The 20,950-nt window shown below is 37.9% G+C and overlaps 1 protein-coding gene across 1 annotated transcript in view; it reads left to right on the top strand.

The window, feature by feature from the left end:
• Positions 1-12,568: 12,568 nt before the first annotated feature.
• LOC309564866 (homeobox protein MSX-2-like) overlaps positions 12,569-20,950 on the top strand; it is a 46,078-nt gene continuing 37,696 nt past the window's right edge. The window contains exon 1 of the mRNA XM_082269553.1: positions 12,569-13,220. Coding sequence (XP_082125679.1) covers positions 12,836-13,220 — 385 coding nt within the window. The 5' untranslated portion in view covers positions 12,569-12,835. The remainder of the gene's footprint in view (positions 13,221-20,950) is intronic.

Here is a 20,950-nt window from a genome sequence, read left to right as displayed (position 1 = left end):
TTGGCCACTCTCCCACTCTCCCTCTTTCCCGTCCTCCTCCTGACCCCCATTCCAAGCTGAAGCCCTGCTCCAAATACTCTCTACTTACCGGCTGAATCCGGGTTTCTGACCTGGCCAGCAGGGGGTGGTTGAGGGGAGCTGGGACACCTCGGTTGGGGCTGGCCAGGGGAGAAGAGTCTCCAGTGGGGTATGGAACACCGGCCTTTGCTCAAACACAGTTTACACCATCCATGCTGGGTGGTGGTGAGACCTGCGCTCTGTCCTTGTCTTCAACCCACACTCAGTAGGTCAGTGGCAGGGACTTTTTACTTCTCTTTACCAGGAAATATTTAGCCATGTCTATGGCAGTAGCAGTGCAGCCTTTTTAACCTTCCTAGCGGTATTCCCGAGTGTGACTCGGGGTAAGATTTTAGTGCCAAAAGCGGTAACCCCGAGTCACACTCGGGGTAGCGCTAGGAAGATCGCTGGATGCTGGAGGAGGTTTTACTTACCTTTTCTCCGGGATCCAGCGATGTCTGCGAGCGGTGTGCGGCGGCGGAGCTCTCTCCCGATCGTCTGCGAGCCCCGGCTTCCGTCTCCGGCGACGTGACGTCCGCCGGGGGGTGGAACCGGCGGCAAATTCGAATGTAAAATGCACCAAACACACTGATATCGTTCAAAATAAAATAAAATCACATTACATTACCCCCCAGTGCCCTTTCCTGCAGTTTTACTGTACTTTTTATGTAAATATATGTATATATATATATATACATATATATACAGTATATATATATATATACATATATATACAGTATATATATATATATACGTATATATATATACACATATACATATATATATATATACACACACACACATATTATATATATATATACATATATATGTATATATATATATATATATATATATATATATATATACATACACACGTATATATATATATATATATATATATATATATATATATACACACGTAATTCTTGTGAATGAGCAGCCCAAACCAACTGTATACATTATATATATATATATATATATATATATATATATATATATATAATATATGTATACATAATATATGTATACATACATATATATATATATATATATATATATAATATGTATAATAAATGTATACAGTTGGTTTGGGCTGCTCATTCACAAGAATTACATGCTTTCAGCACCTAAAATAATGGTACCGCTTTCAGCACCTAAAATCCAAAAGAATCATACCGCCAGGGAGGTTAAGGGGCATCAGAGTGGCCCAGGGGGCAATTGCCCCCCTGCCCCCTGGCCCAGTCCTCCCCTGCACGACTGTATACTGGAAATGCATGTTCATGCAGTAAAACGAATGTGTTCAATATAGGAAAATAAACACAATCTTAAAGAGAACAATTGTGGGCTATGCTTATGCAAGAAGCGAAATATTCCTACATGATTATGGTTGTGCGGGGTTAAAAATAACGACCCCCCCTTAACATATAGCTTTATTTATTCTGAGTCTTCAGTTTAGGAGTTAGTGCTGATTTGAAATCTAGTTGCATTACTATTATTATTATTACTGCAATAATTCAATTAGGAGCAATGATAAGAAGTGTCTCTGTTATGCACACTCAGGGACTGAGAGACAAAGAAGCTGATTACCCAAATAAGGTATTAAGGATTTTCACTGATAATATTGACTTCAATTACTCAATCATGTACATGATGGCTTCTCACGTGATGGAATAAATGACCTGAATATTCATAAAAATGTAAAGTAAATATTTGGGACTTTTAGTAAATCAGCCCAGGAATGTGAGGTCGCGCAGTTGACAGATCAGCAACTTCAGAAGAATCTTCAACAAGTAACAAAGGGAGCAAATATAATTCTTCCAACAGGCTGGATTCCTAGATAAGAAAATATTGCCAACATACATGAGCCATGTGTAGCCCTACTTTAATTTTGGTGTGCTTTGTGTATTTCTACCAGGTCTGTGCAGTAATCCAGGTAAACTTTGTCTGTGTGCAGGAAACATCCTGTATAAAAGGCCGGTCACTGCTGCTGTCTCTCCTTCTGTAGGGTGACTGGTCTTGTATCCGCCCCCTCCTGGTCTTGTATCCGCCCCCTCCTGTCGTTTTCTGCAGACAGCCTGTAGTGGGAGAAGCTGCTAAGCCCCTCCAACAGCTCTGCTCTATGCACAGGCTATGTACAGCAAGGTGATGATGTCACTTCTACATTTACAATGTAATATCTGGGTTTGGTACGCATAACGTTGATTTATATTATTTGTGGATTTGGATGTGGAACTTCACTCTCTCAATCAACATGGATTATTTCTAATCCCTATGCTTCTAGCATTTTTTTTTTTTTTTACATTGTTTTAGTTACTTCCTGGTTTCCATGCCTAGGCAAAAAATTTTTGGTGGGGGGGGAGGGGGGGTTAATGTGATCAGCACAGGGCCAATCATCACTGTCAAGATAGAAAGTCGGGGTCATGCAACCTCATAGGACAGTCAGAGGCAGAGCCGGGACAAGGTCAACCAGCGCCCAGGGCAAAGATGCCAAAGTGCATCCTCCCCTCCCTTCCCTTTAGGGTCAGGGCGCCCCCATCCCTGCAATAAACCATTGTGCCCAGGACAGTCGTCCCTCCTGCCCACCCCTTGTCCTAGCCCTGGTCAGAGGAGAATGAAAACTCCTTCTACAAGCTTTAACCAGTGCTCGGTCAGACACTAATAGAGGTTACAAAACTGCTATATACCTTGTCCATGTTCTGTGTACTGTGGGAGACCAGATATAGTGAATGAAGGGTCCTGGGTTTAGTAACACTGAGTGCCGGTTCACACTTGTGCGATGCAGGAACGCTGCGAATATGCAGCGTTATCCCGCATCGCATCCGCACATCTGGCAGTTCACACTGCCATATGCGATACGCAGGGGGTGTCAATTAAATGTTAACGACGCCCCCAGTTTGATCCCATATCGCAGTGCGATCTGACAGTTCGCACAGAATCGGATCGCACAAGTGTGAACCACTGTGCGATCCGATTCTGATGCGGCTGAAAAAATGCCTCATGTGCGTGTTTAGTGCGGGTACAGTGCGAATTCAGCCATACAAAGTGTATGGCTGAATTTGCATCCGCACTTTAGATCGCATGTAATGCGATCTCCCAAGCCGCACAAATGTGAACCGGCACTTAGAGTAATTCCACTTTTGTTGAGAAAAAAACATTCCCCTCTGGGTGATCTCTGTACATTATAAGGATTGCAACAAACTTTGTCGCTGATTCCTACCTTGTGTTATTCTGAAGAGATCCCTGTGTGTTTGTCTGTATCCATGTGGGAAAGGTCAGTACTCAAAAATGCAGACTTTGTATACTTTGAAGTGCAGAGGAGCTGTTTGGGGTCTTTTAGACCCCCGATCCCTCTATAAAGAGTACCTGTCACTGCCTATTACAAGGTATGTTTACAGCAAGTGATCCGAATTTTTTTTTTTTTTTTAAAGGAACAGTGTCAAAATAATTTTAAAAAATATATAAATAAATATATATAAATCATATATAATAATAATAATAATAATAATAATAATAATTTAAGCCTGTCAGTTTGCCTATAGATCCATTGGTGACTGGTTCTGTTTTGGATCCCCAGCAACGTTTGATTATCCAATACAGTTTTTTGGATTTAGTATTTTGATTTCTGAATATTACCACTAACTTTTTAAATTAAAAAACTTTTAGCTAAGCTTGATTGGGAGTAGTTATTTATATATTTATTCATTTTATAGCACCTTTGCCTTTCTTTTTTTTTCTTTTTTTTTTTTTTTTTTTTTTAGAAACTTCCACAAAAGAGTAAATGGGTTCATATCAGTTCCATTGCTCTGTATAATATAAATATTACATGGGATCTCATCACTTCTATGACAAGATTACACTGCATGAAAATGTAATTTATCCCTCAAAGTACAAGAACATGTGGCAGCATGCAAACACTGGACAACATGTTCCAGTTTAATCCGACCAGAAGAATTGATGCTCCCAGAATAAGTGCTTTGTGATATCGATGTTATCTAGTAATGAGATGCAGACTGGCAAATTATGGCCCCTGCCAGTCACCCCTTATCTCTCCTATCTATAATAGACTTCAGTGTGTCTCCCATTAGACTTATCTACAGATGGACGTCTCTGCGGCTTCTGGGCTAAAGCTGTCTATTCTTCCTCTACACAACTAAACAGATGATCTGTCTTCTATTCAGCCCAAATGTCCTCATCGTATCATGCTTTGCTTTATATTAGTACGATTTCTGTAAAATGCTACAAAACTCAGTTATTGAGGTGTTCTGCCATACAGGTGTCTGTGCTGGAAACTGCATCCTAGAAAAGTGTATAGGACATCTGCCCCATATAATAAAGACACACCGATCTTTCTTGAATACTCTATATACAACAAAATAAAAATAAAAAAAAAAAGAATAATAATAAAAAAAGAATAACAAAACAAAAGTAAAAATAAAAAACAAAAACAAGAAGAATAACAAAAAAAACAAAAGTAAAAAAAAAAATAAAAAACAAAAAGAATAACTTAAAAAAAATATATATATAGGTTTTTTGGGTCTTTTTTACTTGTTTTTTTTTCTTTTTGTTATTTTGTTTTTTTTTTTTCATTTATTTTTTTTCATTCAAACAGAATATTAATGCATACTATTATAATATATAGTATAATATTCTATAACTGAAAATGCAATGCATCAGTTAATACCTCCTTTTAGGGGAAAAAAATAGAAAAAAAAAAAAAAGCACCTTATGAAAAAAAAAAATACATCAAATTATCAGGGGTTTAACACAAAACACCTAGCATCATATAATAACTAAATAACACAATCACAGTGCATCATATAATAACTAAATAACACAATCACAGTGCATCATATAATAACTAAATAACACAATCACAGTGCATCATATAATAACTAAATAACACAACCACAGTGCATCATATAATAACTAAATAACACAATCACACTGCATCATATGATAACTAAAACTAAAACCACAATGCGTCATATAATAACGTATAATACAGAAAAACACAGAGCATCATCCAACAACTGAAATTACAGGAATCAGTACATAATATAAAAAACTGTTACAGAAAAACATATATTAACTAAAATAACACAAAACACAAGGGGTCGTATAATACTATATTACAGAAACATACACTGTGTCATATAAATCGTATATCTACAGAAAAACACAGAGCATCACATAATAACTAAAATAACACCAAGCATAATGTATCATATAATAACTAAAATAACACCAAGCATAATGTATCATATAATAACTAAAATAACACCAAGCATAATGTATCATATAATAACTAAATTAACACCAAGCATAATGTATCATTTAATATCTAAAATAAAAATAAACATAACGTATCATATAATATCTAAAATAAAAATAAACATAATGTATCATATAAGAACATTTTGCAGAAAAATACAGTGCATCTTATAACAACTAATGTTATAGAAAAGCACAGTGCATTATATAATAACTCAATAAATATATAAAACTGATTTCCTGATATAAAAGCTAATAAAACAGAAAAACACTGTGCATTATATATTAACTAAAAAGATACAAAACACAATGCCTGATATACACCAGAAATGTCCTGATGATCTTGAGGGATTGATAAGAAATCAGAAGCTTTACAATGTCCTCATATAACAAAGTATCTTGTTTGATCGGTCCAGCATGCCATGTGCTATGATGTGCTATGTACACCAGCCGGACCTGTTTTCTGCTAAGCTGTCCTACAGTAACTGCGATCACCTACCTGATGGGAACCGATAGGCCCGATTTATTAACGAGTCATTTTCACCCCAAACCATGTATTTACTGCAAACCCCCAATCAGGACCGGGGACATTTCAAGAAGCATAATGTAATTCCTTTCTGAACCGAAGACAAGGTAGAGGGACAATTCCGAATCACACCGTGTATTGGTTGGAGGTGATGGATCCATCGATCTAACTCCTATTAATGATTCACTTTGAATTGAATGAATGAACCCAATAGTTTCTATCCCGGTAGGTAGGAAAATGTATGGTGATTGGTGACATCAGAAAACACACTGACAGTCCTAGGTGAGCTGAGACTGCACGTCTCCAACTTATAATTACTATATATATTAGAAATAATATTTTATCTACACAAAAAGTCAAACGATATGTAAATAGATAGATATAGATATATCTATAGATAGATAGATTCCATTCTTTAGAAGAATATATATTTGGATAAACTCATGACTGCCTGCAGATCTCAGCTGACATGAATTACATTCCCAGCAGTGGATCGGACGCCCCCAAACAGCGCAGGATTCGGTATCATAGGACCATATGAATATAGTGCAGGATTCAGTATCATAGGACCATATGAATATAGTGCAGGGTTCGGTATCATAGGACCATATGAATATAGTGCAGGGTTCGGTATCATAGGACCATATTAATATAGTGCAGGGTTCGGTATCATAGGACCATATTAATATAGTGCAGGATTCAGTATCATAGGACCATATGAATATAGTGCAGGGTTCGGTATCATAGGACCATATGAATATAGTGCAGGGTTCGGTATCATAGGACCATATGAATATAGTGCAGGGTTCGGTATCATAGGACCATATGAATATAGTGCAGGATTTAGTATCATAGGACCATATGAATATAGTGCAGACCAGAGGTCCTGTCCATAATAAGTATATTCATATCTCACATGACATATTAAACTGTATGTAAACTTTAATAATACATTTCTCTCATTGGCTTCCGTTTGGTTTGCTAAAAATACCTTTGAACACTTTTGAATAGATCTGTTCTACTGCTCTATGAGTGCAAAAAAATAAAAAAAAAGCTGCTCATCTAATCAGAAATCTTATGATCTGATAACTCCCTGTGCTCTTTGTCTCTGGACTATTATCAAGTATTATGGAGTAGAAATTATAGGCAGGTGTTACTAGCCATAAAGGTCACCATACACCTTACAATCTAACTGTCTGTGCAATCAATTTTAGATTTACTATGCAGTTTGCATGTTCTCCCTGTGCCTATGGGGGTTTCCTTAGGGTACTCTAGATTCCTCCCACACTCCAAAGACTTTAGGTAGGTTAGGTAATAATGGTTAGGTAGTAGAATCATTGGCTCTTGTCTTAATTGATCCTAGTAGTATCCTAGGAGTGAAAAATGTAAGGGGGTCTGAATACTTTCCATACCCAATGTATATATATATATATATATATATATATATATATATATATATATATATATATATATATATAGTGCTGTGTAATTTACTTAAAATTAATAGAAAATAAAGAAATAAAACAATGTAATATGAGGGCCTACCTTAAAGTATAACAAAAGGCAAAACTTTTTTTTTTTTTTTTTGGATAGAGTGGAGAGGGTTTAGAAGACCTGTCAGTTTTTATTGCTGTCTTTGCTCCCATGAAGGAGATTATCCCTCTCTATTTGTCCTGCTTACTATTATCATTATAAGTGAAAGCAAAGGAAAATCCAAAATTTTGGGTTGTCCCCAGAAAAGTAATTGAGGGAAAATCTTGCAATGGGGACACTAGGGGGGTCCCCAAGGAATTCCCTTCATTTTCAGAGATTTCCTCTCACTTCCTGTTTGGCTATGGGACAGGACGTGAAGGGGAATCTCCATAATGGGACACAAATGGCGAAAAAAATCTGACAGGGGTTATAACCCTCCCTTTCTCTATTCAAAATGAACAAAAACAAAATCGTTTTGCCTATAGTTCTACTTTAACTATCTAATTAGTCTGTATCCAATCAGGCAGGCCTTGGCACTAGGTAGTTCCTGGCAGATCTAAAATAAGCTGTATAATCAGACTTTAAATGTGTGGTGAGTTTTACACAGTGTTTGTAGTCCTAACACACTTCTATCCTGAGGTGACAACGCTGCTCAGTACGTTTTCATCCTATGGCAGAAAATGGCAGGTTAAAGTATTTGTTACCCCAACACTTCATATTCCTGATCTGTGCCTGCTCTCCCATGTACTTGTATATAAAAAAAACTATCCTGTTCTCTTTGTATTGCTTCCTTTATGTGAAATTCTTGGTGCTCCTTCCAGTCCCTCCGCTTTCCTATGAAAAACTGACCACACTAAGCAGGCGAGCACATCCTGGTTAGTTCTCTAGCTATGCTGGGAACTCAGTGTACTCTCCTCCAATGATCAGATCTGTCCTGGTACACACCCCCTGCACAGCCTTTCACTGGAAAGCTCAGTGTGCTGTTGCTTCTCCCCCCCCCCCCCCCCACAGCTCAGTGTGCTGTTGCTTCTCCTCCCCACAGCTCCTATACAGCCGAGAACAGAGGCAACAGAGGGAATGTGATCACTTTAAAATAAAAAGAGGAAAAACTGTATTTATAATGTTTTTTTTTATATCTATACAAAAATGTTTTGCCTTTCATGTATATTTCAAAATAAATGGGTTGTTTTACAAGGTGATCGTTTACAATCACTTTAAAATTAAAGGGGAAAAAATGATTGCAGCCACCAGATGTAGGCCCTTTTCACACCTGACCATTTTTCAGCTCATAAAACGCTCATCTTGGCTCCATTCACACCTGAGCGTATAGTTTTCAGGCGTTTTTTTTTATATTTTAAATTTTTTTGGGGCTTTTTTCAGGCGTTTTTCAGGCAATTTTTGCAGGTGTTTGGAGGCAAGCATTGATATCTAGCAAAAACGCTTGTAATCTGCCAAAAAAAGAAGCTCATGTACTTTTTTGAGCTTCAGGCGTTTTGCTACAGGCGACAAAACACTCATATATGAACAGGGGCCATTGAAATGAATGGGATTTTGCTTGTTGGGCATTTTGAGACTTTAGAGATGAGCGTTTTACGAGCTGAAATACGCTCAGGTGTGAACAGGGAAACGCCTTACAAGCAAAATCTTATTCATTTCAATGGCCCCTGTTCACATATGAGCGTTTTGTCGACCTGAAGCAAAACACCTGAGGCTGCATTCACATGTCAGCGTATTGATCGCGGGCAGAATCGCCGCGATTCTGCCCGCGTTCCGGAAATCATTGCAAATCGCGGGATGCCTGTGCGTTGCCTGTGATTTTCAATAGCACCCCAAACGCTGAGCGATGTTGCTGCGATTTCCGCCTGCCGAATCGCGGTAACATCGCGCAAAAAAAAATTGTGGGACGCATTACGCCCAAAAAAGTACAAGAGCGTCTTTGGAGCGTAATGCGTCCCGCGATTTTTTTTGCGCGATGATACCGCGATTCGGCAGGCGTAAATCGCGGCAACATCGCTCAGCGTTTGGGGTGCTATTGCAAATCACGGGCAACGCACAGGCGTCCCGCGATTTGCAATGATTTCCGGATCGCGGGCGGAATCGCGTCGATTCTGCCCGCGATCAATACCCTGACATGTGAATGCAGCCTGAAGCTCCTGAGCTTCTTTTTTTGGCAGATTACAAGCGTTTTTGTTAGATGTCAATGCCTGCCTAGAAAAAAAAAAACGGAATAAAGCCCAAAAAAAAAATCCCCTAAAAAAAAAAAAAGCCCCAAAAAAGCTTGAAAAAAGCCCCCAAAAAATGCCTGAAAACAATACGCTCAGGTGAGAATGGAGAAGGATAATAAGCTGCAATCCTATTATTTGTTGTTCTGGGGAGATGGTTTGTATAATAAATAAAATAATCTAAGAAATAATAATTATAACAACGCTCAGGTGAGAATGGAGAAGGATTATAAACTGCAATCCTATTATTTGTTGTTCTGGGGAGATGGTTTATATAATAATAATAAATAGGAGAGAAGGAAAATGCCTGTGTGTATTAGTAAAGGGAGGCTGAGGGGTTAATGTAGAACATTCTCTCTGTTTGATGGTGCCGAGGCTGGCGCCTAACAAAACATAACTTGTCTGCCTTATTAAATGCTCTGACTTGTGCTGAACGATCGCCTGGTGATTTCCAATTCAGTGCGCAGCAACAGCCCCGGCCAGCGCCATAAATTAACCATTACTCAGCTCCCAGGGCTGAATGGAGCTGCTAATCAACTCCTCTCTATTCCGCCTTTCATGTCCACAAAATAGTGTCGCCACTGTGTAATAATAATTATGGTTATTAATTGCCCTGACTGGAGAAATGTGTGTTGTTTAATTAAGATGACAGCTTAATTAATGTGGGGAGGGGAGCCCTAAGTCTGTGGCTGGTCCAGTGAGCTGACAATCTAGCTCACTGATGACTTTGGATCTGGTTAGATGGTCAGATCAGATCATTGAGATCACACGTGCTTTATGTCCTGCTGCTGCTATGTACTAACAATTCTGTCCAGGGTAAGTGTCGTCATAAAGCAGGTTGATCTCCTTTATATGGCTGCCTACTCCCTACTGATGATTTGCACTCATATAGCCCCTGACTGTGCAGCCATTAAAGACACAGCCAGAGCTACTTCATCAACTCCTAATTCCTCTCTCATTCCGCTTTTATTATTTGCTTCTGGCTTTGGGATGTGGGAGGCTGGGAGCCAATGGAAACCTCCTGAAGTGACGTTTTAAAGGGTCTGTCCTTGTGATTGGAGGACGGTACCATGAAAGGAAATTGAGAGCACTTTATTAGCTGTGAAGAGGAGTGAGGGGGCAGAAAAGGGAGAAGCAAAGATCTGGAATCTTGGGAATTTCTCTGGGACTTTTCAATATCTGCTGCTAGGATGTGGAGGATGTCATATTCCCTGATCCCAGGCCACTGATAACTGACACCTGCCATGCCAAATGCCATTGGACTTATCTTGTGGCAGCACTTCTTGTCTGTGGACAGCTCCTCTCCTACTGGTGGTGACCACCTATCCTCCTGGGACCAGGGACAGCTCCTCAACTACAAGTGATCACCTAGTCCCCTAGTGAGTACCTACCCCCATCCCTTCCTGCTGGTGGCCACCTATCCTCCTGGGACCAGGGACAGCTCCTCAACTACAAGTGATCACCTAGTCCCCTAGTGAGTACCTACCCCCATCCCTTCCTGCTGGTGACCACCTATCCTCCTGGGACCAGGGACAGCTCCTCAACTACAAGTGATCACCTAGTCCCCTAGTGAGTACCTACCCCCATCCCTTCCTGCTGGTGGCCACCTATCCTCCTGGGACCAGGGACAGCTCCTCAACTACAAGTGATCACCTAGTCCCCTAGTGAGTACCTACCCCCATCCCTTCCTGCTGGTGACCACCTATCCTCCTGGGACCAGGGACAGCTCCTCAACTACAAGTGATCACCTAGTCCCTAAGTCACTAGTGAGTACCTACCCCCATCCCTTCCTGCTGGTGGCCACCTATCCTCCGGGGACCAGGGACAGCTCCTCAACTACAAGTGATCACCTAGTCCCCTAAATTACTAGTGAGTACCTACACCCATCCCTTCCTGCTGGTGACCACCTATCCTCCTGGGACCAGGGACAGCTCTTCAACTACAAGCGATCACCTAGTCCCCTAAATTACTAGTGAGTACCTACACCCATCCCTTCCTGCTGGTGACCACCTATCCTCCTGGGACCAGGGACAGCTCCTCAACTACAAGTGATCACCTAGTCCCCTAAATTACTAGTGAGTACCTACACCCATCCCTTCCTGCTGGTGACCACCTATCCTCCTGGGACCAGGGACAGCTCTTCAACTACAAGCAATCACCTAGTCCCCTAAATTACTAGTGAGTACCTACCCCCATCCCTTCCTGCTGGTGACCACCTATCCTCCGGGGACCAGGGACAGCTCCTCAACTACAAGTGATCACCTAGTCCCCTAGTGAGTACCTACCCCCATCCCTTCCTGCTGGTGACCACCTATCCTCCTGGGACCAGGGACAGCTCTTCAACTACAAGCGATCACCTAGTCCCCTAAATTACTAGTGAGTACCTACTCCCATCCCTTCCTGCTGGTGACCACCTATCCTCCTGGGACAAGGGACAGCTCCTCAACTACAAGTGATCACCTAGTCCCCTAGTGAGTACCTACCCCTATCCCTTCCTGCTGGTGACCACCTATCCTCCTGGGACCAGGGACAGCTCCTCAACTACAAGTGATCACCTAGTCCCCTAAGTTACTAGTGAGTACCTACCCCCATCCCTTCCTGCTGGTGAGAAGTGCACCTATTCTGGAAACAGGGACAACTCATCTACAAGCAATAACCTTAACTTTAAGGAACTAGGGGTCACCTACCCTCCTTGGACCAGGTACAGCTCTTCTCCTCTGGACCACCTATTCTGGAAACAGGGACAACTTCTCATCTACAAGCGATCGCCTAATCCCTAAAGAACTAACAATCACCTTCTTTTTTGGAACAGATACCGCTCCTCTCCTGTTGGAGACCACCTATTGTCCTGGGGCCAGGGGCAGCTCCTCATCTGCAAGTGATCATCTTTTATCTAAGGAAGTATCGATCAACTATATCTCTTGGACCAGATACACTTTTCTTAAGACCAGAAACAGTTTATTAGCTACAAGACTCACATTGTTCCTAAAAATCTATCGATCACCCCTTGGATAAGATACAGTTCCTCTCTTGCGGTTGGTGACCACCTATTCTCATAGTACCAGACACAGCTAATCATCTACAAGTGGTCACCCTGTCCTTAAAAGTTTACTGATTTCCTGCAAGTGGTAACTTTCTATTGTCTTGGAACCAGGGACAGTTCCATCTACAATTGCCTAGTCTCCTGGGAGAGTTCCTAAGGTACCAGTGATCCCCTACTCACCTTGGACAAGGTAAAGCCCATCTTCTGCTGAATTGCACTGTCCATCACCCTGGCAAACATTTTATGGCCCCTTATCCACTGACTATGAATTCTGACCAAGCAGGGTCCCCCGGGACAAGCCCCAAAGAGCCCGAGGACAGTAAGACAGAGATGCCAGTGGCCAGCAGTACTCCAGAGGTGGCCTGTGGATGGAAGAGCCAAGCCTTGTCCTTCAGTGTGGAGGCTCTCATCTCTGATAGAAAGCCCAGCAAAGCTCAATCTTCGGACTCTATCAGCTCTGGAACCTCACAGGCTTCATTCCAAGCTAGGATGCTGAAAACAGAGAATGTGACATCTCCTGTCAGTGTTTTTCCCCATTTGGAAGAAAGATGTAAACCAGACCTCGAGATCCTGGAAGAGAAAGGCAGCAACCCCTGGTATCAGAACTCATCATATTCTTCACCAGCAAGTAAGTTCAATCGGGGCTCTGAAAAGTCCATGGGGATTGAAGGTATAGCGTAATGCTATATTATATTCCTATATAATAATAATTAATAATTCCTATATATATATATGTGTGTGTGTGTATATATATATATATATATATGTGTGTGTGTGTGTGTATATATATATATATATATATATATATATATATATATATATATATATGTGTGTGTGTATATATATATATATATATATATATATATATATATATATATATATATATATATATATATATACACACACACATATATGCTTGTTATAATAATGCGCATTAGATGTATTTATTGTGTATATATAGGGGTGGTCCATATCACCATCACAGAAGAGCCTCTTCTTCTGCAAAGTCAGGACCACATTTTCCTTTAAAGAAAGTCACTGTCATAATTAGCAAAAAGTTTCCAAGGACTTATAATGCTTGTGGTAGGACTGTGGTTGGTTTCTAAATTACTGCGATGCCCATCTAAGCTGCCACTGCAGGGTAAGTGATCTCCCCTTGGCCGAAACTTCCATGTCTACTGACTAATCGATATGACATTGCTGCTTATTTCTTCCTTTTGCTTATGATCTGTCTTTTATTTTTCTGCATATGAGATCATGTACAATAATGGGATATTTTTTATCATCAAATTAAACATTCCCAAAAACATACAATTCTTAGAGTAAATCTGCTCGCATTAAAACAGATAAATATAAATAAAATAATAATAATAATAATAATAATAATAAATATAAAGTAGCAGATAAATGTAAAATAAATATAATAATAATAATATTAATAATAATAAATATACAGTATTAAAGCAGATAAATGTAAAATAAATATAATAATATTAATAATAATAAATATACAGTATATATACATAGGGTACATTTACTAATGGAATAGTAATTTCACTTTGAAAAGCCATGGCCACAGAGCTTAATAAATTAGGTGAAACATGTTTACTTGAATAATCCAGTTGTGCTTGTTTTGTGTTAACTTTACACAATATTGTATCACACATATACACACACTATTACACATTATTATTGTATAGTCAAAGGGAGCACAGACTCACTTTATATATTAACATTCACCTTGCAAAGTATATTTTTTAAGTTAATAACATCAATTCCCTAATGATGTTGAGTTATTCTATCTATCTATCTATCTATCTATCTATCTATCTATCTATCTATCTATCTATCTATCTATCTATCTATCTATCTATCTATCTATCTATCTATCTATCTATCTATCTATCGCAGCAAATGTCAAAAATGTTATGTCTCATGATTTGAGTTGGACTTCATTTCAGTGTGTTGTCCTTTTTAATGTGTGTATCAGAAATGGGAATATTATCTCAAGAAACAGTGGCATTCTAAATTCAACCTTAGATATCAAGAACAACAAGATGTTATTAAACATAAAAGCAACAATTATTTCAAAGAAATAAATTGTTTGCATAGCACTAATAGTGCTCTAGCTGCCAGTATTCATGCTGAGTGTTCCATTTCTGATCACTTTATAAAACTTTGTAAAACAACATACAAAGAATCATGTAAAAGCTCTCATTTGTGCCAGAATTGGGTGTCCCTAACAAAACAAGAATGATTAAATAGTTAAAGGCAGCAGATACAATGTTTTCTTTTAGATTCCTTCACAAATGACAACAGAATTGAGTCTAGAAGATGGCACAGAAAAATGACTGTCCGGAGGTTAACATGATCCACAAATATCAATTTTCCTTAGTTTCCAACACTTGTGAAGAAAGCAAAAAATTCTGGCATTGAATAAGGGGGCATTGTTAGAAGCAGCATCTTCTGACTGTTTTATCAAAGAAAATGTTCTGCAGTTGAGATAAGTCAGCTTGAGATCAAAAGGCTTCTGCTTTCAGAATAATTACTCCCCCCTCCTAGCCATCCCACAAACAGTTATTCAGAGGCTTCTTTTAGTAAACTTTTAATGTCTGCAAATTTTCCTGTTTATGCAGACCATAGAAAATAATGAGAATTAAGACCGATCCCTCAAAATATTTATAAAATAAATAACTACTGCAAAAAATAAAAATAAAAAAGAGGAAAATAGCTAAGTCAGAATAATAGCCAAACTTTTTTTTTTTTTACTGTTAATTCAAAACTGATACCTGGTGATGGTCAACCAGCTAAACCTGCAGTAAGAATATACATATAGATCAACACACAGATATAATATAAAATAGCCATTCTAGTTGCATACATAGCCTTCTACATATGCCAGTACCTGTACTCTACTATGCTACAGCATAGTCTTTTCTAAGTATCCATAACAATATATTTTTTTAATGTATTATATTATTCAGTTGGAAGTTTATAAGTGACAAACACCTAAGGGTCAGTTTTTTAAAATCTGACTGGCTGTCAAGTTAGTAAAGCCAATCAAATAAATTAAATGATAGCAGATTACATTTTTATTTATTTATTTATTGTCAAAATGGTCTCAGGGCTTATAAATACTCCCTTATTAGAAGATAAAGGCTCCTTTAATAAAAGTTTGCCTTTTTAATCAAACCTATTTTTATTCTGTCCTTAAATATTGCTCTGCTGAAAACACAGAGAATAAATAAATGTAAATAATTGGTAAGTAGGAGTGTTGAAAAATAATTGTGGTTTATAGTCAAAGGTTCATCTATCTATCTATCTCTTTATCTATCTATCTATCTATCTATCTATCTATCTATCTATCTATCTATCTATCTATCTATCTATCTATCTATCTATCTATCTATCTATCTATCTATCTATCGTTATCCTGCACAGGTCTTGAAGATTTCTTTTTTTAGAATTTAAAGTGAATCCTGGGAAGTTAAAGGAGGGGGTTAGTGGATGCCCTCAGGCCTGCTTGGACACCACATGAATCTCTTCGAATCAATTCTCTTTGCTTCATGCTGTTTTGGTTGTGCCTGTTCAATAAAAGTTGTTTTGAAAAGGAACCATACTTCACAGCCCCTCTTCCCTAGATCACACTGCCCTGCATTCAGTTCATAACCCGGGAGCTGCAGCCACATTTTCACTTTGATCTGGGAATCCAGAGCCGTAGAATGAGACCTGTTTTAGTTTTGTTTATAATGGGAGTTATCAGCGCCATGACACAGACCATGGAATTCTTGGGTCCAGACAGCAAATTTTTAAATCTTAAATTTAATCAAGCTGTATTTACTCAGTTTGTGGTGTATACTGTAAAAATGTTGTATTAAACCACCATACCAACAGTTTTATGTAAGAGGTGTGTTTGTGTGTATATGCCAAAGCAAAAAGCATTAGGAGACATGGCCTGAGATTCTATTTTAGAGTAAGTGACGTTATAAAGTATATTCTAAAAATGTTACTACAATAAAGGCTTGTTTACCTAATTCGCAAACAATTAGGTTATAGATGTGGAAGAAAGAATAGAGGCATAATAGACTTTGATGGTACCATAAAAGTCCATTATGCCTCCATTTTTTCTTCCACATCTATAGATTAGGACGTAGGAACCCTTTTATATAACTTGACATCCTGGAATTCAAAAAATCGAGTTATAGAGAATTTTCTTTACAAGTTCCCCTTATAGGCAATTTTTTCAGTTGGATAAACCTAAACCCAAAATGGTCCCATAAAGAAACTAAAATTTGGAAAAAGTCCTACAAAAAATGTATTTTATGCCAGTTTAGCAAACCTACATTCTCTGTAATACCGAATCCGGTAAGAAAGGAAACATGTATGTTATGTTTAGTTCCCCCACAGATACTTATCAGACCTACCCAACAAATTATAACCAAGGCCTTGTTCCCTGCATGTCTATTAGACCTGAGGTCCCCAATCAAGGCCGTTCTAGTGCAGAACATTGTTCTTTAAGTCACATACTGTCATGGTTATTATTTACTGTTCATGGCCTTAAACATTAAGGATCCTGGTTGATTGACGATTGATTGATTGATTGGTTGAGGATTGATGAGTACCATAATATTAATTCAGCTATATATGGTTAAAGTTTCTTGTTGATACTCTTTGTAGTATCAGAATGCTAATATGGTTTGTAATGCACCTCTGTTAATGCATATTGATTCCTTGTACTGACTTTCTATTACACCCTGAATAAAAGTTTGTGAACAAAAAAAAAAAAAAGATTAAGAATACAAGTCTGTACCTCACTGTAATATGGAGTCACAATAAATAAAGATTTTTTTTTTTTAAAAAGGAGGGAAATGTGTAGATTTCCATTTAACTGGATTGGTTGTAGCAGATAACGTAGGCTTGGTAAGTTGAAACAAAACTCTAGCAGCCCATACACAGGCAGACCAGGCTGCCTACTATGTTGTCCTCACAGCTGCATATGGCCTTTTAGACAACAGAACTGTCCATCCAAACAACGTTCCCTGTAGACAAATATAATATATACAGTAGGCACCACAAGAAAGCGCACTCAATTATTTACCTTGTAGGTTAGTAGGGCGATACGTGTGTCAAGGTTTTCTTACCTAGAAATTGCCAGACTTTGGCCTTGAGTTCTTTTTAATACAATGTAACATTTCTGAGCATATAGTCCATTTTTAATGACCGCTTATGTAACATTTTGGATTTTTAACGATTCTGCTTTAACAGTTTTTTAAAAAGGAAAAGTATAAAATAAAAAAATACTAAATAAAAAGTAAAAAGAAAATTGACCCCATTGTTTTACTCAATAAACAAATTGGGTTCATTTTCTAAAGGAGTATTGGCTGTTTACTCAATTTCCAATGGGAATGTTAGTGCATAAGGTAAAGCTATGTTCTATTAGCATACACAACCATGTGCTAGGAAAAGCCCTTGTTTTTTTCCCCTTACACATGAGTTGGTATTTATAGTGAACACATGTTTGTTTAATTTACTTCCATTCACATTGCAAAGTGAACATTTCTTTTGCTAGGTGAATGTCCTCTAGTACTTTAGTAAATCAGCCTCATTACATTTTGAACAGTTGCTATGAATTGCTACATTCAACATATAGTTAAGGCACTTTGTAACACCTTATTAATGTGTCATAAATTGCATTTCATGAATAATATTTTTATTAAGTTTGTATGAACATGTACATTATACATATGTACATTGCCAACCTGCTCCAAACTAGATAAAACATAACTGGAGCTTATCATGTTTATGCTGATCCAGCAAACCTCTGGGTTTTCAAGCATCCAATCAACTTTTTTACGACGGAGGCTTCTTATTTTGTAAATCAGATTTTTGAATGGTTTCACTACTGATTTACTACTTCAGTGAATCAGCACTTTAAGTTTTGCACTGGTTTGTATTTATTTCATATACCCAACCATGAATTTTTAATAAATACAGCTATTCCTGAGCCTATATTTTGTCTGATATAAACATCGAAAAAATGTATTCTTTAGTGTCCGACTGTTTTCTAGCATTTGGGTACATTGGCGAGCCTATAGGAACCTTCTTACAACATTTAGCCGTGGTTGTGGAAACCAGGAAAACTGTTAAGGCCTAATTTATTAAGGCAGCCTTAACTTCCCACAGAGCTGACTGGTATTCACTTTCCTTTGCATGCAAAATTATACTAGCTTTCCTACGCATTCTTGTGCATTCATATGTACATTCAAACAGATGAACATGCTGTAGTCAGTTCATGGATGCATCTTACTCTTGGTGATCAGAGATTATAATTAATATATTTAATTAATTTTCCATGATATTAAGCACAAGGGTTTTATTAAAAAAAAAAAAAAGAAAATAGATAAAGGATCAGCATTTTTTGCAGTATTCAGTACGTTTACTCAAATTAACGATAACTGTACAGCTCATTTAAATATAAGGGTACCAAGTTTTTTTTTTTTTTTTTTTTTTAAAGTAAATTGCTTTACAAAAGGCCTGGATTCTTTCCTAAGTGTACATAATATAAATGGGTACTAACATTTTTTTTAGGTAAAGTTGATCCAGGGAATATCAGATTGCCTCTTGGGGGATCAGGAAGGAATTTTTTTTTCCCCTGCTGTAGCAAATTGGATCATGCTTTGCTGGGTTTTTTCGCCTTCCTCTGGATCAACTGCGGGTATAGGATTGTGTATATGGGATTGTATGGTTGGGTTTTCAATACTGGGTTTTTTTCTTTTTGTTGGTTGAACCAGATGTGTCTTTTTTCAACCTGACTAACTATGTAACCATGTAAATTTACCTTTATTTTAAAACTTTTTAAACTACACAGCCATTCAAGCATATTTGTACCATATTTGGCGAAGGCCAACAGTTAACTTTTTCGCAGATTTAGATCAAATCGTGCAGGTCCTGGCAGAGCGCGAGTGTAAACATTTTGCCATGTAGACAGCTACTGTATGCTCTCCATGTTAGGTGGGACATTTTGGGTAAGCGTGTGGCATGCTCCTCTGGCTGTATATTCATAATTATGGGCAAATTGAGACATAATGAATATTAATTAGGGTTTAACTCTAAAGAATAAATACTAAGTAAAAAAGTAAAAAATGCAATACTTTACACTATATTTAAAAAAAATATGGATTTGTTTTTTTTATAATATATATTCTCTGATCAAAATCTTTCCTTACTAAATGTTTTTATATAGTTGGTAGCCTTTAGATGTTTTACCCGTTTTAGACATTTTAGTTTGGTGAGATTGTTATGTTTAAATGCAGATAACCTTCATGTATAAGGCCAGCAGTAATCCAATTGGATAGGTATTGGTCAATAAAATCAGGCTAGAGTTTAGTCTTTTGAATCAGAAAGCAGTTTTTAAATTGATTGAAATAGCACCTGCATATCACACATAAATAATGAAAAAATAAGTTGGCAATGCAACACTATAAGGCTGGGTTTCCCCGCATCCAATTCGCATTACAGGTGAGTGTGACCTGCTCTCAATGGTGCCGGTTTGCACAGATCCGGGGCATCTGCGGTCCACATTCAAAAAGGATCCTGTCCATCTTTGGCTCAAATTCAGGTGCAAATTCAGGCAAAAAGTCAGACCTGATTTGCTCCCGAACCGGTGAACACGAACGCCCTGGGCCTCAGGCACAAACCCACGGCCCCATATGTGTGAACCCGGCCTTAAACTTTAAATGTAACTTTATTCATTGCCAAAAACCTTGATTTCTTGTTCTTGTGAGAGGAAGAGAATCATGGAATTTTTTTTAGAATAAATGGGTTTACTCTAATACGATTACTGTTTACTACATTTCACCCAATAACATGCTGAACATACTATTATACCACCATTCCAGAATAAATCCAGCTAAGGAGATTCATATTGAAGATTGGTCATAGATGTGCAGATAAAGGATGGTGAACGTTATTTGAAATTAGGAATGAGGGTTTCCCAGGCAGAAAGCCAGTTGGTATGTTTCTAATTTAAATAAAACATATTTTCAAACTTTTTATCAAAATAAGCTGCTCTATGGGATATTCAGAGTAGATGAAGCACAGCACAAAACGATCACTAAATTGAAAAAAATAATAATAATTTTTTTTTTACAAAAACAAACATGGCTTCTTAAAACGCAAAGCCTAACAGGTTCTGATTGTAGGTGAACCTTAGCTCAAAGTTTGTCTGAAGCTTTCTGGTAAAGCTGATCATTGTAGCTAGTGTGTTTGAGAGGCATCCATGGTACCAAGGTAAGTTGCAAAAGTGCAGGGACTTCATTGGTTAATTATGGATAGAGTAGGAAAAGATTAGAATCCTTG

This window comes from Pelophylax lessonae (assembly GCF_965119305.1).
Source record: "Pelophylax lessonae genome assembly, chromosome: 9".
Taxonomy (NCBI): Eukaryota; Metazoa; Chordata; class Amphibia; order Anura; family Ranidae; genus Pelophylax; species Pelophylax lessonae.
The sequence above is the reverse complement of the archived record's forward strand: the minus strand, read 5'-3'. Positions and strand labels throughout refer to the sequence as shown.